At 48.5% G+C, this 21432-nt stretch overlaps 1 protein-coding gene across 2 annotated transcripts; it reads right to left on the bottom strand.

The window, feature by feature from the left end:
• Window positions 1-1834: 1834 nt before the first annotated feature.
• On the bottom strand, window positions 1835-21177 carry LOC116504534 (zinc finger and SCAN domain-containing protein 30-like). 2 transcript variants are annotated; one of them, XM_032211590.1, is made up of 7 exons: window positions 21021-21177; window positions 20670-20701; window positions 17466-18556; window positions 9292-9421; window positions 6201-6677; window positions 4296-4523; window positions 1835-2768 (listed from the first exon to the last, which is right to left on the bottom strand). In XM_032211590.1, the coding sequence occupies exons 3-7, from the start codon at window positions 18222-18224 to the stop codon at window positions 2161-2163; spliced, it is 2202 nt and encodes a 733-aa protein (XP_032067481.1). In that variant the 5' UTR covers window positions 18225-18556; window positions 20670-20701; window positions 21021-21177; the 3' UTR covers window positions 1835-2160. The 2 variants fall into 2 exon arrangements, with proteins under 2 accessions (XP_032067481.1, XP_032067480.1); XM_032211589.1 differs by lacking the exon at window positions 20670-20701.
• Window positions 21178-21432: the final 255 nt, after the last annotated feature.

Below are 21432 nucleotides of genomic sequence, written 5' to 3' on the forward strand. Positions count from 1 at the left end.
CCTCACAAGCGCCCTCAAAGAGAGAGAAGAAATACACGGATGCTCCCAGCCCCAGAGGCCACATTGATGGGTCTGGATTGGGGGGGAGCGAGTATTTCCCTATAACTTCAGGATTGGGAGTACCCAAAATCAAGGCAATAGTTGGTCCACTAAAAAGAGATGATGACAAAGAAGTAACAGGCAGCAGAGAGAAAGCAGAGCTGCTGAACTCAATCTCTGCCCGAGTGCAATAAATGTTTTTTTTCCGCGGGAAAAAGTACTCTTGCGAATCCAGAGTAGAGAAAAACTACATAAATGTTCAGATTGTGAGAAATATTTCATCCACCATCAGCATTTTTCAGGCACACCCAAAAACCGCACGGGAAAAATCGCCTTTAGAAGTATGCAGAGCAGGGGTGGGTTCAGGCCAGTTCGTTCGCGCGCGCAATTCATTCGTGCATGTGCAGAACTCAAAAACAAGATGGCTGCGGCAACAATGATGGCCAGGGAACCGGTTCAGGGGCGTGGCCAGCCTGGGTTGCTGCCGGTTCTGTTTCCCAGGCCGGCATACCACTACTGGTTCCGCCGAACCAAGCCACCACTGGTGCAGAGTGAGAGAAACCTTTTCATTGTAAATCAAAGCTAAAAATGCATCAGGAAAGGATACACAAGGAAAAGAAATTGTGCGTTTGGTGTGTGGAACCACATCAGAGCTTGGTGTGTGGAAAATCCGTTGCTTGAAATGAGACAATTGTTGTCCTGCATTTGTGAATCCCCTCAGAGCCCCCCCCCCCCTGAAATTCTTGTAGCATTGAAAAAGATTTTATCCTGAAATCTTTTCAAAAAACACAAAAGCAGGTCATAAAGGTAACAGTTGTTCTGACCCAGGACCTGGAGTTTTTCTGGAGGGCATTTCTACCTCCAGACACAGGTAGACAATCCAGAAAAACATTTCCCACACACCAAGCACACAATTTCTTTTTCTTGTGTATCTTGTGTGTCCTCAAACACGGCAATCCTCTAACGTGAAGTGAAGATTCCTTTATTAGTGCCGGCAGACCTGGCAAAAAGTTTAACTTGCAGGCTAACAAATGCAGCTGGACGGAAGAGGAATCGTTCTCTGCCGCACCTATTCATCTCCACCTCCTGACTTTTATCCACAGAGCTAGGATGGGGCGTCGCTAGCAGCAGTGGCTCTTCCTTCCCAAGGACCGGCCCATACATTTCTACTGTTCTCCTCTCTGATTTCCCAAATGCAGTGCTGTGAAAGGAAAGACTTGGCACAGAGTCTTTGAGATTCCTGGACAGATCTTCATACTCCTGAAATGAACTAATGAGCGAACGAATGAATTGTTTCCTGCAAAAGCCCACTCCCCTTTTGCTCTTCTTTTATTTCCTATGGGAGGGGTCATTCACCTTCCACCTGTGGCTTTACTCCCAAGTCGACCCTGATTTCTGAGTTGTTCTTGTCCTCTGGCAGCTCTGCGCATGCACACACTGGGAACAGGCTCCAGCTGTTCCTCTGCCTCACTGCTGTCTAGCTCCGAAGGCAGCTGAGAACTGCCAGACGGCCTTTGTCCCCTCTCTGCCTCCGACGCAGAACCCTCATCCGAGCCTTCCCCAGACTCCAGGCCTGGCCCATCTTCCTCCCCAACCTCCTCACTGTCCGACTCTACTGCCCGCTGGCAGGCCACAACCTGTATGTCAAAAGAACAGCAGGGTGTTTCTGTTATATCATTTTGATATTTTTGACTCCCACCTGACTCTCTGCTCAGAAAATAAATCTTGGGGATTGAGAGCGTAAGATTTCGCCCGCCCCACCCCATATCTTAAAAACATACCTGTGATAATAAAGTTGGCTTAGCCTTTTATTGGAACAGAGAACGGAAAACTGTAAACGGAGGTCACTGAAGTATTATTGTGCATAAAATAATAATATTAATAATGTAACGATGGTCAAAGGTAAGAAAGTGTCTTTTACGTACATATATACACAGAATCGGGCGGTGGGTGCATGTATACCCACCCACCCACCTGTGGAGGGAGGGATTCGGCTGGTTGGTTTGGACTGAATCGCTTTTCTCAACTAGCCAAGCGTCTCTTCTCCGTTCAAGCTAGAATTCGCGGGTGCTAAAGTCCGAAACGCACCAGGTGCAGGAAAGTGAAGCCGACCGCTTTGAATTACGTCGCTGAAATGTCGAAAGCGAAGTCACTTGATTGCGTGTGGGCCTTTCCTGCCGATAAGACCTCCGTGGATGGTTTTACCTCAGTCGCCTCCAACTTCACCCCATTCCGCCACCCCTCGTCGCCCTCAAGACAAGCCAAGGGAGCCGTGCGGACGGCTGAAAAACCACCCGTATCGTAGTCCGTGGACACCTCTCTGAGCTGGTTCCCTTTCTGGCTGTCCGCTCTCCTGTGGATCAGCTGGTGTTTGTACAAGCTGGAGGTGTAGCTGAATTTCCGTCCGCAGTCCGGGCAGGTATAAGGTTTCTCTCCTGTGTGGATCCGGTCGTGCCTCACCAAATCTGCCTTGTCCCGAAAGCCTTTGATGCAGATAAAGCACCAGTATTTCTTCTGTCCCCGACGGCTGGTGGTTTTCCTCGCCGTTTTGCCTTCCTGGTCCATGCCGGAAGCAGCTTCGGGATGTTGATTGGTTGGTGGCTGCTGTCCCAGGCTGCTGGCCAAGGGGCCGACTCCGTTCTCGGGGAATGTTTGGTTAGGCCAGGCCCAAGAAGGGGTTGCCCCATCCCAGTGGCTATTTTCCTGGTTCCCGTGCCATTCTTGGTCCCCTGCAGTAGGAAAAGAAGTGTAAATATGCAGCCAATGAAAGAGGAGATCCTCAACCCACTTAAGCCGCCTGCTGCCAATTACCTCCCAAAGACCCATTAGATCACACAGGGTTGGCCTCCTCCGGGTTCCGTCTACCAGCCAATGCCATCTGGCTACTACCCAGGGGAGGGCCTTCTCTGTGGCAGCTCTGGTCCTTTGGAATGAACGCCCTGCCGAGATTCGGACCCTCACCTCTCTCCAGGCCTTCCGAAAAGCCGTTAAAACCTGTGTCGGCAGGCCTGGGGTTGATGAGTTCCCTTCCCCTCTTGATTGAATGCCTGTTGGTTATTTTAAATGCTTGTATTTGTAGTTCTTGTGTTTCCCTTCCCCTCTTGGGTTTGTGAGCCGCCCTGAGTCCCGCTGGGAATAGGGCGGCATATAAATAAAACGAAACCTGAAACCTGAAGCCACTTGGACCATTCAGACAAGCTCATAAAGCAGCTACGTACTTAGGCTAAATCAGAGAACAATTTGAGAACAATTTGAGAACAATTTGAGAATAAGGTAATAATATGGTATATTATTATCTGTCTGGAACGGGATAGGGTTTCCTGCCTAGGCAGGGGATTGGACTAGAAGACCTCCAAGGTCCCTTCCAAGTCTGCTACTGTATTGTTTATACTGTATTTTTCGGAGTATAAGATGCATATTTTGCCCCCCTAAAAGAGCGTGGAAATGTTGGTGCATCTTATACACCGAATACAGTCATTTTTGGCCTCCCAAAGTCCTGCCCCTGCGTCCCATTTTTGCAAAAAAATGGGGGGGGGGGGTTGCCTTGCCGCAGCCCTGCTGAAGCCTGCAGAGGGCTGCTGGGGGGCTGAGGAAAGGCAAAAAAGCTTGGTTTTGGCAAAAAACAGCCTGTTTTTCACCTGTTCTTCACAAAAAAGGAGGGTTTTTTGCCTTCCCTCAGCCCCCAGCAGCCCCCAGCAGCCCTCTGCAGGCTTCAGCAGGGCTGCGGCAAGGCAGAAATGTCCCCATTTATGCAAAGAAAAGGCAAAAACCGGCCCATTTTCACAAAAATGGAGGCTTTTTTTTGCCTTCCCTCAGCCCCCAACAGCCCTCAGCAGGCTTCAGCAGGGCTGAGGGAAGGCAAAAACTTTTTTTTCTTACTTGCCTCTTCGAAATCTTGGTGCGTCTTATACACCGGTGCGTCTTATAGTCCGAAAAATACAGTAATACAATGTAAGGAGCCCTGATGAATTTGAATGCAGTGGTTTAGAATGCAGGCAAATTCTGTCGACTGGCAGCAGTTCAATCATGATCGGCTCAAGGTTGACTCAGCCTTCCATCCTTCCGAGGATGGTCCCAGATGATCGGCAGGAAATGGGGATTTACAGTATCCTTTCCCTGCCATACCCACCAAGCCACGCCCACCAAGCCACGCCCACCAAGTCATGCTACACTCACCAAGCCACGGCCACAGATCTGGCAGTAAAAAAAAATTGAATCCCACCACTGGTTCTCGTCTCTCCCGCTTCCATCCCTACCTTCGTAGGTTTCGCCTTTGAGGTGTTTCCTCTTGTGTCGGTTGAGGGCTGGCTTTTGGGTGAAGCATTGCCCACACTCAAGGCAGCTGTAAGGCCTCTCTCCCGTATGGACCGTCTGATGCCGAAGGACCTGAGAAACGTCCCGGAAACTCTTCCCACATGCCAAGCACTCTGGCCGCTTACGACTACCCATGTCTGTCCTTGGGGTTTTCATACTCAGGACGAAACCTGTTTGGAGAAAACGAGAAACAAGAAAAAAACCCAAACAACCATAAGCGTACAGATAGTCCTTGACTTACAACATGGGTGTCAAACACAAGGCCCGCGGGCCGGATGTGGCCCACGATGTGGTCGGATCAGGCCAGTCGGGCATCCTGGAAAATGTTAAGGGCCAACCAGCATTGCTTCGGCCCGGTTTACCCAGTGCGAAGAGGAAACATGCCAGCAGTTTGAGGAGTGGTGTTAAGCTGGCCACGCCCAACAAGTTGATCATACCAACCTAGGTCAACCACAGCCATGATGTGACCCTCAAATGAAATTGAGTATGACGCCTGACTTACGACCAGGGTTGAGCCCAAAATTTACGTTGCCAAGCGAGACAGTTGTTAAGTGACTTTTGCCCCATTTTACAACCTTTCTTGCCGCGCTTGGTAAGTGAATCACTGCAGTTGCTAAGTTAGTCCCATGGTTGTTAAGGGACTCCGGCTTCCCCATTGGCTTGGCCTCACTTTACAACTTGTCTTGCCACTTTTGTCAAGGGAATCGTTGCATCTGTTAAGTTAATAATACGGTTGTTAAGTGAATCTGACTTTTTTTCAGTGTTATAACTTTGAACGGTCACTAAACGAACAGTTGTAAGTCGAGGACTACCTGCAATATGGTTGTTAAGTGAATCTGGTTTCCCCATTGGCTTTGCTTGTCAGAAGCTCACAAAAGGGGATCACATGACCCCGGAACCCTGAAACCATCATAAATGTGAGTCAAACATCCAAATGTAAATTATATAACCATGGGGATGCTGGTTGTAAGAGTGAAAAACAATCATGTCACTTTTTTCAGTGCCGTTGTAACTTTGAACGGTCACTAAATGAACTGCTGCATGTCAAGGACTACCTGTACAGCATGTGAAAGAAACTCAAGATTGCTCCATCTTGATTATCTTTGGCGCAAGAGGGAGAAAAGGTGGAAAACACTGTTGAGGCTTTTGATATTCTGTTCGTGTAACTTAGATCAGGGTTTCTCAACCTTAGCAACTCACTTCACTACCATCTTGCTTAGTGACAGAAATTTCAGGCTCAATCGTGGTCTTAAGTCAAGGACTCTCTGGAATCAATTCAGCCGCCCTCTGTATATTCCCTATTCAGGGGTGTCAAACTCAATTTAATTGAGGGCCGCATCAGGGTTGTGTTTGACCTTGGGGGGGCCGAGGGGGTGTGTGGTCAGGGTGGGCGTGGCCAGCTTGACATCACTCATGTCCGGGGCACCTATGGTAGCCCGAGCACTCTGCCAGCGAAAATGGGCTCCCAAGCCCTGTTTTCAGCTGTAACAGCCCCGGAAGCTCGGGAAACGGCAGAGGCACCCCGGGCCACTCCTTCACTGTTTCCACAGTGACCCCGTGGGCGAGATCTGAGTTTGACACAGTGGTTTTGTGGGTGTGGCTTGGTGGCCGTGGCAGGGGAAGGATACTGCAAAATCCCCATTCCCTCCCGATCAGCTGGGACTTGGGAGGCAAAGAATAGATGGGGGCGAGGCCAGCCAGAGGTGGCATTTGCCGGTTCTCCGAACTATTCAAAATTTCCACTACCGGTTTTCCAGAACCTGTCAGAACCGGCTGGATTTTACCCCTGGTTTGACACCCCTGCTATACAGCCTTTGAGATTAACGGCAGGGGAGCCTTCCTCGTACCTGAGTCACTCTGGCTTTCCAAATGTTTTCTCAGATGCCGATTAAGTGCTGGTTTCTGGGTGAAACTCTGTCCACATTTGAAGCAGGCGTAGGGTTTCTCTCCCGTGTGGACGGTTTGATGCCGGAGAACGTGCGAAAGGTCCCGGAAGCTTTTCCCGCATTCTGGACACTCCGGACGCTTCCGACCCGAATGGGAATTCTGGTGATTCTGAAGCTCCAAGGCGTCTTGAAAGCTTTCGCCGCATTCGAGGCACCAGTGTCCGTGCTCCTCCAGACGGACCACCGTCTCGTACACCCCTTCGCTGCAAAGCCTTGCCCCATCCCCTTTCGGGATGGGCTCCGTTGGGTTCTTCTGCACCAGCCCTTCTCTGCTCTCGAGGGATCCTGGTTTCCCCATTAAGGATCCAAACAACACGGGAAGCTCGGGATCCCTTGGCTGAGAAACTCCCAGGGGATTCCTGCTCATGGCGGGGCCACCTGTTGAAACAGCATAAACATCCAGATGTTGAGATTCCTCTAAGCTTGGCGGACTTCAACTCCCAGAATTCTGGGAATTGAAGTCCAACAGTCTTAAAGTTGCCAAGGTTGGAGACCCCTGCTCTAGACTAGGGGTGTCAAACTGGATTTCTTGGAGGGCCTGATCAGCATTGCAGTTGTCCTCCATGGGCTGGCTGGGGGGCGGTGGGGGCAAAGAAGGAGACGGGATGGCCAGCATCCTGCAGCACCCTGCTGGCCAAAACGGAACACGGGGGCCGTGGGCAGCCCCCATGTGCCCTGCTTTCACCAGCAGGGTGCTGCAGGAGACCATCAAGGCCGAAAACAGGGCAATGGGAGACGCCCGTGGCCGCCCCGCACCCCATTTTTCCCCAGCAGAGGCCCTGCGGGTCGGTCCCTTGATATTTCCAGGCCAGCCCCGTAGGCCGGATCTAAGCACCGCATGGACCAGATCTGTCCGTGGGCTTTGAATTTGACACCTCTGCGCTAGACCAAGAACATGAAGCAACAGCTGGAATTGGATGCTGGTACATCAGATTAGGGGCAGGGCACTGTCCTTTCCAGCACCCAGTTTCCAACCGAGAGAGGCTTCAATAGACTCAACTATTACTAGCTTACTCCTAAAGGAAACCAACCCTGACTATTCTTTAGAAGGACAGATAAAGAGCTGTGGTGGCGCAGTGGTTGGAATGCAGTACTGCAGGCTATTTCTGCTGACTGCTGGCTGCCTACAATTTGACAGTTCGAATCTCATCAGGCTCTAGGTTGACTCAGCTTTCCATCTTTCCGAGGTGGGTAAAATGAGGACCCGGATTGTTGGGGACAACAGGTTGACTCTGTAAACCGCTTAGAGAGAGAGCTGTAAAAGCACTGTAAAGTGGTATTTAAGACTAAAAGCTATTGCCACTGAAGCTGGAGCTCAGATAAAGAGAGTCCTCGACTTACAACAGTTCATTTAATGGCTGTTCGAAGTTACAACGGCACTGAAAAAATGGGACTTAGGGCCGTTTTTCACACTTATGACATGATTTCCATTCACACTCTTGGCAACCCTTGATGGCGGTCACTGTGTCCCAGGGTCATGGGATTCTCCTTTTGCGACCTCCCGACGAGCAAAGTCCCTGGGGAAGCCAGACTCACTTAACAACCGTGTTCCTGATTTAACAACCACAGGGATTCACTTTAATAACTGTGGCCAGAAAAGTTGTAGAACGGCGAAAAACTCACTGAGCAAGATAAAATTTGGGGCTCAATTGGAGTTGAGGACTTCCTGTGCTTTGGCCACCTAATCCAAAGAGAAGATTCGATGGAAGAGACCCAAGAGGTCAAATTTGGGGTATAAGTAATAGCAGTAATAGCAATAGCAGTAGACTTATATACCGCTTCATAGGCCTTTCAGCCCTCTCTAAGCGGTTTACAGAGAGTCAGCATATTGCCCCCAACAATCTGGGTCCTCATTTTACCCACCTCGGAAGGATGGAAGGCTGAGTCAACCCTGAGCCGGTGAGATTTGAACTGCTGAACTGCTGATCTAGCAGTAGCCTGCAGTGCTGCATTTAACCACTGCGCCACCTTGGCTCTTAGTAGTCCTCGTTTAACAACAAATCACTAAGTGATTGTCCTGGAGGACCTCTCCAGACCAGTGGTGGGTTTCAAAAGTTTTTTGAACCTGTTCTGTGGGTGTGGCCTCCTTTGTGGGAGTGGCTTGCCAGCCATGTGACCTGGTGGGAGTGGCTTGCCGGCCATGTGACCTGGTGGGAGTGGCTTGCCGGCCATGTGTTTTCTTTCTTCTTTCTTTCTTTCTTTCTTTCTTTCTTTCTTTCTTTCTTTCTTTCTTTCTTTCTTTCTCTCTCTCTCTCTCTCTCTCTCTTTCCTTCCTTTTGTCTCTCTGTCCCTTTTTCCTTTTTTTCCTTCCATCTCTCTCTCACTTTTTCTTTCTTTTTTCTTTTTTTATTTCTTTCTTTCTTCCTTTCTTTCTCTTTCTCTTTCTCTCTCTGTGTGAGTCTGTGTGTGTGTGTGTGTGTCAGTGGTGGGTTTCAAAAAATTTAGGAAGCTCTTCTGTAGGTGTGGCCTGCTTTCCGGGTCCACTGGTGGAACCTCTTCTAACCAGTTCGGTAGATTTGACGAACCGGTTCTACCGAACTGGTGCGAACTGGTAGGAACCCACCTCTGCTCCAGACCTACAGGGAGTCCTCATTTACGACCACAATGTCCGTTGCTAAGCGAGACAGTTGTTGAGCGAGTTTTGCCCCACTCTTGCCGCAGATGTTAAGTGAATCACTGCAGTTGAGAAGTTAGAAGCACATTCGTTAGGTCGGTCTGGCTTCCACAGCAAAAGGGAAACTGTCATAAGTAGAAATCAGCCGCAAAGCATCTGACTGTAGATCACGTGGCCATAGGGGATGCTGCAATGGTCGTAAGTGCGAAAAATAGTCATAAGTCACCTTTTCCAGCGCTATTATAACTTCGGTCACTAAGGGAAGTGTTGTAAGTGGAGGACTGCCCTGTATTCAATACAGATAAATACCGATCGTACGCTTCCAGCACCAATCAACATATAACTCTCTCTCCTGCCTTTACTACAAGGAGTACCTACCCACTGAGTTGGGATCCTGACCGTCTTTCCGTTCAGCTTCTCCACAAAGGAGGCTGTTAGATCCAGAGGCTGCCAGGGATCCTTCAGCCTCCAAGGAGATCATCACCACTTCTGTGCATGGTTCCAGCACCTAAAACAGAACAGAATAGAATAGCAGGATTGGAAGGGACCTTGGAGGTCTTCTAGTCCAACCCCCTGTTCAAGCAGGAAACCCTACAACTACTTCAGACAAATGGTTATCCAACATCTTCTTAAAAACCTCCAGTGTTGGAGCATTCACAACTTCTGGAGGCCGGGACCCGTCAAAACCGTGCTCGACTAAACTGCGCCCGATTAAACCGCGTCGCTGACGTCATCAACAGGGTGACAACAGCCAGTGCGGAGAAAGAAGAGCGCTTTAAATAGCGCTTTGAAAGCAAGCTGATTCAACTTAAGGTAAGGGTTAGGTTTAGGGTTAGGTTTAGGGTTAGGTTAAGGGTTAGGGTTACGTTAAGGGTTAGGTTTAGGGTTAGGTTAAGGGTTAGGTTTAGGGTTAGGTTTAGGGTTACGTTAAGGGTTAGGTTTAGGGTTAGGTTAAGGGTTAGGTTTAGGGTTAGGTTAAGGGTTAGGTTTAGGGTTAGGTTAAGGGTTAGGGTTAGGGTTAGGTTAAGGGTTAGGTTTAGGGTTAGGTTAAGGGTTAGGTTTAGGGTTAGGTTAAGGGTTAGGTTTAGGATTAGGTTTAGGGAGGTTAGGTTTAGGTTTAGGTGTTAATTTTAGGTTGAGGGTTTACAGCGTGCTTCTGTCTCCGCGCTGTTGTCGCCCTGTTGATGATGTCAGCGACGCGGTTTAGTTGAGCGCGGTTTTGTGGGTGAACCCTGGAGGCAAGCTGTTCCACTGATTAATTGTTCTAACTGTTAACAGCTTAACAGAGTTGGAAGCAGTGGTGAGTTGTTCCCAGTTTTGCAAAGTTCGGCCGAAATGGTAGTGGCGGCAGTGGGAGGCTCCGCCCACCAGCCCAGATGCTTCTGCACATGGGCAGAAGCGTTGCACACAAGCAAACGGTAGTAAAACAGTTGGCAACCCACTACTGGTTGGAAGGGACCTTGTAGGTCATCTAATCCAACCCCCGCCCAAGCAGGAGACCCCCCCTACATCATTTCTGACAGATGCCAGTCCCGTCTCTACTTGAAAGCTTCCAGTGATGAAGGGGTTGCCACAAAGAAGAGGGAGTCAAGCTATTCTCCAAAGCACCTGAAGGCAGGAGAAGAAGCAATGGGTGGAAACTAATCAAGGAGAGAAGAACTAAGGAAAAACTGCAGGAAACCCTGTATCATTTCAGACAAATGGTTATCCAACATCTTCTTAAAAACTTCGGCGGCCCCGCAGGCAGGGGTGAAATTCAACAGGTTCTGACAGGTTGTGGAGAACTGGTAGCAGAAATTTTGACAAGTTCAGAGAACCGGCAAATACCACCTCTTGACTGGCCCCAAAGTGGGGTGGGAATGGAGATTTTGCAGTATCCTTCCCCTGGAGTGGGGAGGGAATGGAGATTTTGCAGTATCGTTCCCCTGGAGTGGGGTGGGAATGGAGATTTTGCAGTATCCTTCCCCTGGAGTGGGGAGGGAATGGAGATTTTGCAGTATCGTTCCCCTGGAGTGGGGTGGGAATGGAGATTTTGCAGTATCCTTCCCCTGGAGTGGGGAGGGAATGGAGATTTTGCAGTATCCTTCCCCTGGAGTGGGGAGGGAATGGAGATTTTGCAGTATCCTTCCCCTGGAGTGGGGAGGGAATGGAAATTTTGCAGTATCCTTCCCCTGGAGTGGGGAGGGAATGGGGATTTTGCAGTATCCTTCCCCTGGAGTGGGGAGGGAATGGGGATTTTGCAGTATCCTTCCCCTGGAGTGGGGAGGGAATGGGGATTTTGCAGTATCCTTCCCCTGGAGTGGGGAGGGAATGGGGATTTTGCAGTATCCTTCCCCTGGAGTGGGGAGGGAATGGAGATTTTGCAGTATCCTTCCCCTGGAGTGGGGTGGGAATGGAGATTTTGCAGTATCCTTCCCCTGGAGTGGGGAGGGAATGGGGATTTTGCAGTATCCTTCCCCTGGAGTGGGGGGGGAATGGAGATTTTGCAGTATCCTTCCCCTGGAGTGGGGAGGGAATGGAGATTTTGCAGTATCGTTCCCCTGGAGTGGGGTGGGAATGGAGATTTTGCAGTATCCTTCCCCTGGAGTGGGGAGGGAATGGAGATTTTGCAGTATCCTTCCCCTGGAGTGGGGAGGGAATGGAGATTTTGCAGTATCCTTCCCCTGGAGTGGGGAGGGAATGGAAATTTTGCAGTATCCTTCCCCTGGAGTGGGGAGGGAATGGGGATTTTGCAGTATCCTTCCCCTGGAGTGTGGAGGGAATGGGGATTTTGCAGTATCCTTCCCCTGGAGTGGGGAGGGAATGGGGATTTTGCAGTATCCTTCCCCTGGAGTGAGGAGGGAATGGGGATTTTGCAGTATCCTTCCCCTGGAGTGAGGAGGGAATGGGGATTTTGCAGTATCCTTCCCCTGGAGTGTGGAGGGAATGGGGATTTTGCAGTATCCTTCCCCTGGAGTGGGGAGGGAATGGGGATTTTGCTGTATCCTTCCCCTGGAGTGAGGAGGGAATGGGGATTTTGCAGTATCCTTCCTCTGGAGTGGGGAGGGAATGGAGATTTTGCAGTATCCTTCCCCTGGAGTGGGAGGGAATGGAGATTTTACAGCATCCTCCCCCTGGAGTGAGGAGGGAATGGGGATTTTGCAGTATCCTTCCCCTGGAGTGGGAGGGAATGGAGATTTTACAGCATCCTCCCCCTGGAGTGGGGAGGGAATGGGGATTTTGCAGTATCCTTCCCCTGGAGTGAGGAGGGAATGGGGATTTTGCAGTATCCTTCCCCTGGAGTGGGGAGGGAATGGAGATTTTACAGCATCCTCCCCCTGGAGTGAGGAGGGAATAGGGATTTTGCAGTATCCTTCCTCTGGAGTGGGGAGGGAATGGAGATTTTGCAGTATCCTTCCCCTGGAGTGGGAGGGAATGGAGATTTTACAGCATCCTCCCCCTGGAGTGAGGAGGGAATGGGGATTTTGCAGTATCCTTCCCCTGGAGTGGGAGGGAATGGAGATTTTACAGCATCCTCCCCCTGGAGTGGGGAGGGAATGGGGATTTTGCAGTATCCTTCCCCTGGAGTGAGGAGGGAATGGGGATTTTGCAGTATCCTTCCCCTGGAGTGGGGAGGGAATGGAGATTTTACAGCATCCTCCCCCTGGAGTGAGGAGGGAATAGGGATTTTGCAGTATCCTTCCCCTGCCATGCCCACCAAGCCACACCCACAGAACTGGTAGTAAAAAAAAATGAATTTCAGCACTGCCTGCAGGCCAGCTCCAGCCCATGTGCCTTCAATTTAACACCCCTGTTCTAAATGCTCGGTAGCTAAATCAGGACTGCTGTATTGCTGGGGTCCTCAACCCATAGACCAGCACAGGGCCACAGCATGCCAGCCACTGGGTTGCGCAAACAAGCGAATCTCCATCCATGGGATGCAGATGGCACATGAAACCAGCCCTTTCCGGTCCATGGAAAAACCTCTCCCCACGGAACTGGTCCCTGGTGCCCAAAAGGTTGGAGGTCATTGCTCTACTGTACTTAAAATCTATCCTACAGATGAAGAGTTGGAGGGACCTTGTAGGTCATCTAGTCCAACCCCCTGCCCAAGCTGGAGACCCTACTACACCATTTCTGATGGATGGCAGTCCAGTCTCTTCTCGAAAGCCTCCAGTGATGAAGCTCTCACAACTTCCAAAGGCAACCTTTGTTCCATTGGTTGATTGCTCTCCCTGTCAGAAAATTTCTCCTTATTTCTAGGTTGAATCTTTCCTTGGCCAGTTTCCATCCATTATTCCTTGTCTGGCCTTTGGGTGCTTTGGAAAATAGCTTGACTCTCTCCTCTCTATGGCAGCCCCTCAAATATTGGAAGACTGCTATCATGTCTCTCCTGGTCCTTCTCTTCACTAGACTAGCCATGCCCAGCTCTACATGGGGCTTCCCCTGAAAAGTGTTCGGAGACTACAACTGGTCCAGAATGCAGCCGCGCGAGCGATATCGGGTGTACCGAGATACACCCATGTTACACCTATCCTCCGCAAGCTGCACTGGATCCCTATTGGTCTCCGAACGCGCTTCAAGGTGCTGGTTATCACCTTTAAAGCCCTACATGGCCTAGGACCCGGATATCTGCGAGACCGTCTTCTGCTACATACCTCCCAACGGCCGATAAGATCTCACAGGATGGGCCTCCTCCGAGTGTCGTCGACCGGACAATGCTGGTTGGCGACTCCTTGGGGGAGGGCCTTCTCTGTAGCTGCTCCGACCCTATGGAACGACATACCCCCAGAGATCCGGACCTTTCCCACTCTCTCGGCCTTCTGAAAGGCTACTAAAGCCTGGCTATTCTGGCAGGCCTCGGGCTGTTGACCTCATGAATGAGGCCTAGCCCCGCCTAGATTGAGTGCATGACGTGTTTCTTTTTAATCTGTTTCTCTTCCCTATTTTTAATTTTTATCCTTTTTAGAGTTGTATTCTGTAAGCCGCCCGGAGTCCTTCGGGATTGGGCGGTATATAAATTCATTAAATTTGAATTTGAACCGTTCTTTATATGCTTTAGAAGATTTATAGAAATTCACATTCCTTTAATTCTTCCACAGAGGCCCTTCCCTTGAAATAATCTGGTCATTTTTTTCTGTGTGTCCCCCCCAAAAAACCCCCACACACAACTTTTCTAGGACATTTAGCACTTAAAAATGCATTTGTAAAGAGCAGCGTCAGATGTCTCTGCTGACTTACGGAAGTTGCGACAGTTTTCTGATGGCTGTCATTAAGTGAATCCCACAGGGTGATCAGGCGCAATGTCTCACAGGCTTGGTTTTAACTCTTGAAAATCCAGCCTGAGCTCCCCCCAGCATTTCCTCCCAAAGGGGAAATATTGCATCACAATCACGATAGGAGTGAGAGACTCAGATTTTGGTCCCTTTCAATCATAAAAACTCCCCGAGGGAATCCTGGACCAGTTTCTCTGATCTAGTCCAACCTGTTGTGGGAAGCGATTGTGGGGAACACACCTAGTCAATAAATCACTTTCTGAAAAAACTTTCCAGTTGATGCTAATTCTAGACTACAAACCAGAGGTGAAATGCTACCGTTCGGCTGAACTGGTAGTAAAAAAAAAATGCTTAACACAGTAAAAAAAAGTTTCGACAATTAGCTGTGCTGTGCGATGGTAGGAACTTTTTAAAAAACTTTTTTTTAGCATTTGGGGTCCGTTTTTGCTCTCAGAAAGCCTGAGGCCTGCTGGGCCAAAAAAGGGGGATGGGGGGGATGCTGCGAAAGAAAGGAAGAAACAAAGAGAGAGGGTGGAGGGAGAGGGAGGGAAGGAAAAAGGAGAGTGAGGAAGGACCATAAACTTGGCACTAGATGCAGTTTCAGAGGATACCTTGAAGGAGCACAGCAATCCGGGGCTAGAAGGGCCCTGGAGGTCATCTAGTCCAACCCAACTCCAGCAGGACATTGTTAAAGTGAGTTTCTGTCTTTTATAGCAGTAGCAATAGCAGTTAGACTTATATACCGCTTCATAGGGCTTTCAGCCCTCTCTAAGCAGTTTACAGAGTCAGCATATCGCCCCCAACAACAATCTGGGTCCTCATTTTTACCCACCTCGGAAGGATGGAAGGCTGAGTCAACCCTGAGCCGGTGAGATTTGAACAGCCGAACTGCTGAACTGCAGTCAGATGAAGTAGCCTGCAGTGCTGCATTTAACCACTGCGCCACCTCGGCTCAGTGACACCCTCCAGTCACATGACTACATATTCACGCCAACCCAGTCACATGACACCCCCAAGCCACGCCCACTAGAACCGGTAGGGGAAAAAATTAGATTTCACCACTGCTGCAAACTTTCCCCCTGTTATGCTGCTCCACAAGGAAAAAGCCTTGGAAATGAAAGCAGCTTAATTTTACCTGAATTAGGTCGCTAATAAAGGAAAATTAAGTCCTGAGTATCAATTGGCTCCAGTTCCCAAAATACAGCTTCAGGTGAAAATGGCATCAAAATAACTCAAAATTATGAGGGGGGGGGGAATGTACATTTATGCTCCATAACTTTTCTGCAAAACGCAATGTACCAATGAGGATGGTGCCACGCCAATCATTATAAATTTATCTTTTTATTGATGCCAAGAGCATAACTTTCCATTCGTTTATTGCTGTTTCGTGTAACATTTTCAAGCTTCTGGCATGAAAAACTGACACGCTCTAACACCAGATTAAACGACAAGGTTCTAACTTTATTCGGTATCTAAACTGGGCTTTTTGGCTTTTCTCTTGTGAACTGCTGTAGCAGTGGTGGGTTTCAAAATTTTTCGAACCTACTCTGTGGGTGTGGCCTCCTTTGTGGGAGTGGCTTGCCAGCCATGTGACCTGGTGGGAGTGGCTTGCTGGCCATGTGTTCTCTCTCTCTCTCTCTCTCTCTCTCTCTTTCCTTCCTTTTGTCTCTCTGTCCCTTTTTCCTTTTTTTCTTTCATCTCTCTCTCATGTTTTTTCTTTCTTTCTTTCTTTCTTTCTCTTTCTCTCTCTGTGTGAGTGTGTGTGTGTGTGTGTGTGTGTGAGTGGTGGGTTTCAAAAATTTTTGGAACCTCTTCTGTAGGTGTGGCCTGCTTTCCGGGTCCACTGGTGGAACCTCTTCTAACCAGTTCGGTAGATTTGACGAACCGGTTCTACCGAACTGGTGCGAACTGGCAGGAACCCACCTCTGTGCTGTAGGATCCTGTCGGAGATCCTACAAGCATAGCATTGGTATCTTTTCTCCATGCCTGCTCCATGCCTGCGATATCCTGGTGGAATCTCTCCCCATGCTCATCACTTACTGTCCCACAGTTCAAAGGGAAATAGAAATAGCACTTAAGACTTCTGTACTGTTTTACAGTGCTTTACAGCCCTCTCTAAGCCCCCAACAATCTGGGTCCTCATTTTACCAACCTCGGAAGGATGGAAGGCTGAGTCAACCTTGAGGCTGGTGAGGATCGAACTGCCCAATTGCAGGCAGAAGTAGCCGGCAATACTGCATTCTAAGCACTGTGCCATGGTGGCTCTTGAAATAGTCTAAATGCGAGTGTAAGAAATTAATTTTCAGTGACATGCTTTCTAGGAGCTAAGCAAATCTTCCACGTGTTTTTTATAGTTATCTGCCTTGCTGTTAATACAATTACAATAATACAATAGCAGAGTTGGAAGGGACCTTGGAGTCCAACCCCCTGCCTAGACAGGAAACCCTATACCGTTTCAGACAAATGGCTATCCAACATCCTCTTGAAGACTTCCAGTGTTGGGGCATTCACAACTTCTGGAGGCAACTTCTGTTCCACTGATTAATTGTTCTAACTGTCAGGAAATTTCTCCTCCGTTCTAAGTTGCTTCCCTCCTTGTTCTCAAAGTGAAGATAAAGGTTGACCCTTCCACGTGGTACCATTTTCATTGTTCTAGCGTACTTTGTCGAGAAGTTATGAGGCATCATGATCAGAGGTTGTATTCAGCCGGTTCGGACCGGTTTGCCCGAACTGGTAGTGGAAATTGCGGCTGGGCCTGCTCCCCCCCCGGCTCTATGCAATCCTATTTAGGTATGTTTTGTAGGCTGGGAACACGCATGGAAGGCACGCATGCAAGCAAAGCACATGCGTGGAAGGCTGGGTGCTTGTGAAGTGGGCGCGGGAAGGTGGGGCAAACCAGGGGTAACAAAATGTGAAACCTACCGCTGATCATGGTCATTAAGACACCTCCCTCCTTTTAGGCAAATATCCTCGCCTGTGTATACATCTATATTGGGAAATATCTTGAAAACTTTAGCCAACCAGCACCTTGATCACCTGTTTTCTAATTCATCTAATCAAAATATGTTATGCATGCACATTCACTGCCTGCGACGCTCCAGCTGCTCAGCGGAGCATTGTGCAGGCGCCGTACGCTGTGTGCACAAATGGCCCGGTTGGGTCAAATACGGGTAAGGAATGCGGGTGGGCCCTCTGAAGAACCGTACAGGAACGGTGCCTGCTGCTCCCAGCAGGCAACGGTACACTTGTACCGGGTCATACCGGCCAGAACCCATCACTGGTGTAGACCAGTGTTACCTTAATCTCTTGCTTCTGACTCCTGAGGAACTCTTCTGCGAGGCCCACGGCCTGGGAGCAAGTCTGAGGACAACGGACTCTGACCCAGCCCTGCATCTCTGGAGGGAGGATGGCCAGGAATTGCTCCAAGATCACCAGTTCCAGGATCTGCTCTTTGGAGTGTTTCTCTGGCATCAGCCATTGACGGCAAAATTCCCGGAGTCTTTTGCAAACCTCTTGAGGCTCTTCAGCTTCTTGGTAACTGTACTGCCTAAAACGTTGGCGCTGTGCCTCGGTCAAGAGAGCCTCTTGGTCCACAAGTAAGTGCTTCATCGGCCTGTTTTCTTCCACCCCTGGACCATAAAGGATCCGAGGACGTAACTCTCCGTTGTTGACCACCAAGAACTGAGGAACACTTTCTCCATTCGACCACTGGCTGGTGTTGGGGACGGACTCGCAGGAGTCCCAGGGGAAAGGTTTTGTCTGGTGTGGAGTCCCCAACCCAGGAGGACGAGGCTGGACCGCCTTCAAGACTTCCTGCCACTGGGTCTCCCAGCGTTGAGCCAAACCTTCTTCTGATCCTTGGATTATCTCTTGGGGAGGCATCCAGCCTAGAAATTCTCCAATGGTGCCAACCTGAATGACCCGAGGGACCGTCCGTTCCCCATCCGCGTCTAGAGCCCGCACTTGGGCTTCCTCCTCAGGCTTTTTTGGGGGGTGTCCCAGAACATTCTGCAAGGAGAGAAAGGCGGCTCCTCCAGCCCTCAGTTCGGTAGCCATTTTGGCAGCTAACGCTTTGCAGAAGGCAAGGGCCACATATAATGGAGGAAAGGTCCCGGTTGAGGCGGACAGGAGCTTTTCAAAGCCGCAATGGCGAAGGTTTCGAAGCCAAATAAGCTCATGAACAATTGTAGTCTCTACTTTGAAAGATAGCTTTCAAAGACAAAGATGAATGATTACAAAGGAGGAACCAGGCGGATCTTCTGGTGAGGCCCACAAACTTTGGAAGATTTCAGTAAAAAGAAAGAAGAAGAAATCACTCAAGGAAGGGACCAGCAGCATTTCTGGTCAGCAGAGATAATTTTCTTCCTTGGAGAGACGCCCAGCTGATTCTGAAAGAGAGAAACGTACTTTAAAATGTTGGAATAAAAACTCAGATTATCCCCAGATATTTTAAGTACTTATTAATCCGATCTATCTAGCCGCACATCTCACATGAGTTGAGTGAACTGTGGCCCTATTTTTTTTTCTGAGTTCAGGAAAATTCAACAGCGTGCAGACTTTTTAAAGATAATTTCACCAGCTTCTAATCAACATAGTATTCTACAACCTTGTTAGATTTCTTTTGTTTTCAACCAGCAGAATTATCACTGTTTGTTTATTCATTTTTTAAAAATTGGTGTGGCTGCCTGGCTGAAAATGGCGTTATGCTTTAACTTACCTCAACTTACAACCGCAATTGCGCGCAACATTTATGTTGTTAAAACAAGACCGTTGCCGAATGAGTTTTGCCCCATTTTATGACCTTTCTTGCCACAGTTGTTAAGTGAATCACTGCAGTTGTTAATAATATGGTTGTTAAGGGAATCTGGCTTCCCAATGGAAGGTGGCAAAAGGAGATAATGTGATCCTGGGAGGCTGTAACCGTCGTAAATGTGAGTCAGTTGCCAAGCATTTGAATTTTTATCACGTGGCTGCAACAGTTGTAAATGTGAAAAAATGGTCATAAGTCAGTTTTTCCAGAACTGTTTGTAACTTCTAACGGTCACTAAAGAAATGATTGCAAGTTGAGGACGATCTTTCTTTTTCCTTCTCTTTTTGTCTTGTTTATTCGACTGCAAAATCTTATGGAAAGGATTATCCTTCTGATGTAATCTATGCATCTACAATCCTAACAAGGAATTAAATGGGATTTGCTCCCAAGTAAATGAACCAAGGAATGTAAAATGTTAACCTGAAATACTGTATTTAAAAGTTACCCTTTTATCCTCTAGAATTTAAAGAACCAATAATGTGTCCCTTCTCAGCTGCTTTCCCCCAAAACAACCCTACAGAGTAGATTAGATCCAAAAGGTACAACGGTTTAAAATCGGAGTCTCGCCTGTTTTGAGTCCAACAATTTGAACATCCTGAGAAACAGATATAACCCTTCCTGTTTAGACTCTTCGATTTAAGATGTTATACCAAGTTTTTGGTCCTTTTAAAGTTTTTTTTTAAACTACCAAAGATTTTAAAGATATTTTTAGAGGTAAACCATTAACATTTAAAAAAAAAAATCAATTTTACTTCATATTGGGATTGTTTCTAATAAGAAAGAGAAAAAATGGATTGCAACATTTTTAAAATAAATAAATCAGGGCCTAGAAGGCATCCTTAAAAGATAATATTGGTAGGGACCTCAATTCCAACACACCTGGGCAGACTTAATAACAGACTTAAGAGGCCGCCTGCTGCCAATTACCTCCCACAGACCCATTAGATCTCACAGGGTTGGCCTCCTCCGGGTGCCATCTACCAGCCAATGCCATCTGGCTATTACCCGGGGGAGGGCCTTCTCTGTGGCAGCTCCAGCCCTTTGGAATGAACTCCCTGCAGGGATTCGGACTCTCACCTCTCTCCAGGCCTTCCGAAAAGCCGTCAAAACCTGGCTTTGCCGGCAGGCCTGGGGGATGATGAGTTCTCTCCCCTCTCGACAAGTATGGTTGTGCGACTGTTGCTTACTTTTATTATTTGCATTTCGGTTTTTTATGTTCCCCTTTTTCCCCCTTGAATTGTTCGCTGCCCTGAGTCCTCCCGGAGAAGGGCTGCATACAAATAATAAAATTCTATTCTATTCTATTCTATTCTATTCTATTCTATTCTATTCTATTAAGACTAACTTCATTGTCACTTTAAATGAACGCTAATCGCCCTAAATTAAAATGAAATTTCATTGCATACAGCTCTCTCAAAGGGTCACCGCCTCCAATATATACTACACAAACATGACAAAAATTAATAAATGAATACCACTTTATGCACACACTGCAAATTTGTTCTCTCTGTGGGCTTATCTGGGTGTAACTTTACAAACCTCGGCTTCTTCGATGCTAGAAACAAATTCTGAAGCATTCTTAGCTTACACCACTGCAACTCAGATGTCAAGTAAAGAGGGGAAGTTATAAAAAGTGTTTCAAGTTCTTTTTTGCTGGGGTTTTCAGGCCCGTGTGGCTGCCCTGGCCTTACCTTCTGAGAGCACCCGCCATCCAAATTCATCGCTGTAAAGAGAGAGAATGCTAAAGCTTTTTAAAAGGGCAGGCATCGCAGCTTATTGCAGCAAGAAGAAATAAAATTCCAGTGCTTTATTTTTTATATTTTAAGCGGAACCAAGGAGAAAATGGAAAATCAAAGGTTCCCCCCCACCCACCCCCCTGGGGAAAGAAACCTCAGCTGCCGAGACAGATTGCCAACTGAAAATGAATGTGAGCATCGCACAAAGGAGAAAAGAGTGCAAGAGAGCGCGAGGACCACAAGTGAGCGAGATTGGACCGTCCAAAAACCTTGACATCCCAATTTTGCACACAGCTTGATTCTCACCTGCGCATTAATGCTTTGCCCCCACAATCTACGGCGTTCCCCTGGCGTAGATGGGAATGGGGTGGTGGTGTTGGCTGTTGGCCTCTTGTTGTTCTCCGGGTAGTTTCCTACAAGGCAGGAAGAGGCCTTGCCAATATTATACACACCCATCCTCCAGCCCCAAGGTTACTCCAGCCTCTCTAGGAAGTAGGAGTGGCTGCGGTGTAACCCTTTAGTGGGCTTTCGGAGGCGCATGGAGGGAGCAACTGGTGTGTGAGAGCAGGACGGCCCCGTGGCCTCCTGTTGAGGTGCACACGGAGAACATTTTGATTGGGGTTCTTTTCTTTAAAAAAAGGGGGGGGGGATGGCCAGGATGACAATTCCACACAAGGCCTGGGGATGATAGAGACCTGCAATTAGGCTCCTGGGATTT

This window comes from Thamnophis elegans, chromosome 2 (assembly GCF_009769535.1).
Source record: "Thamnophis elegans isolate rThaEle1 chromosome 2, rThaEle1.pri, whole genome shotgun sequence".
NCBI lineage: Eukaryota > Metazoa > Chordata > Lepidosauria > Squamata > Colubridae > Thamnophis > Thamnophis elegans.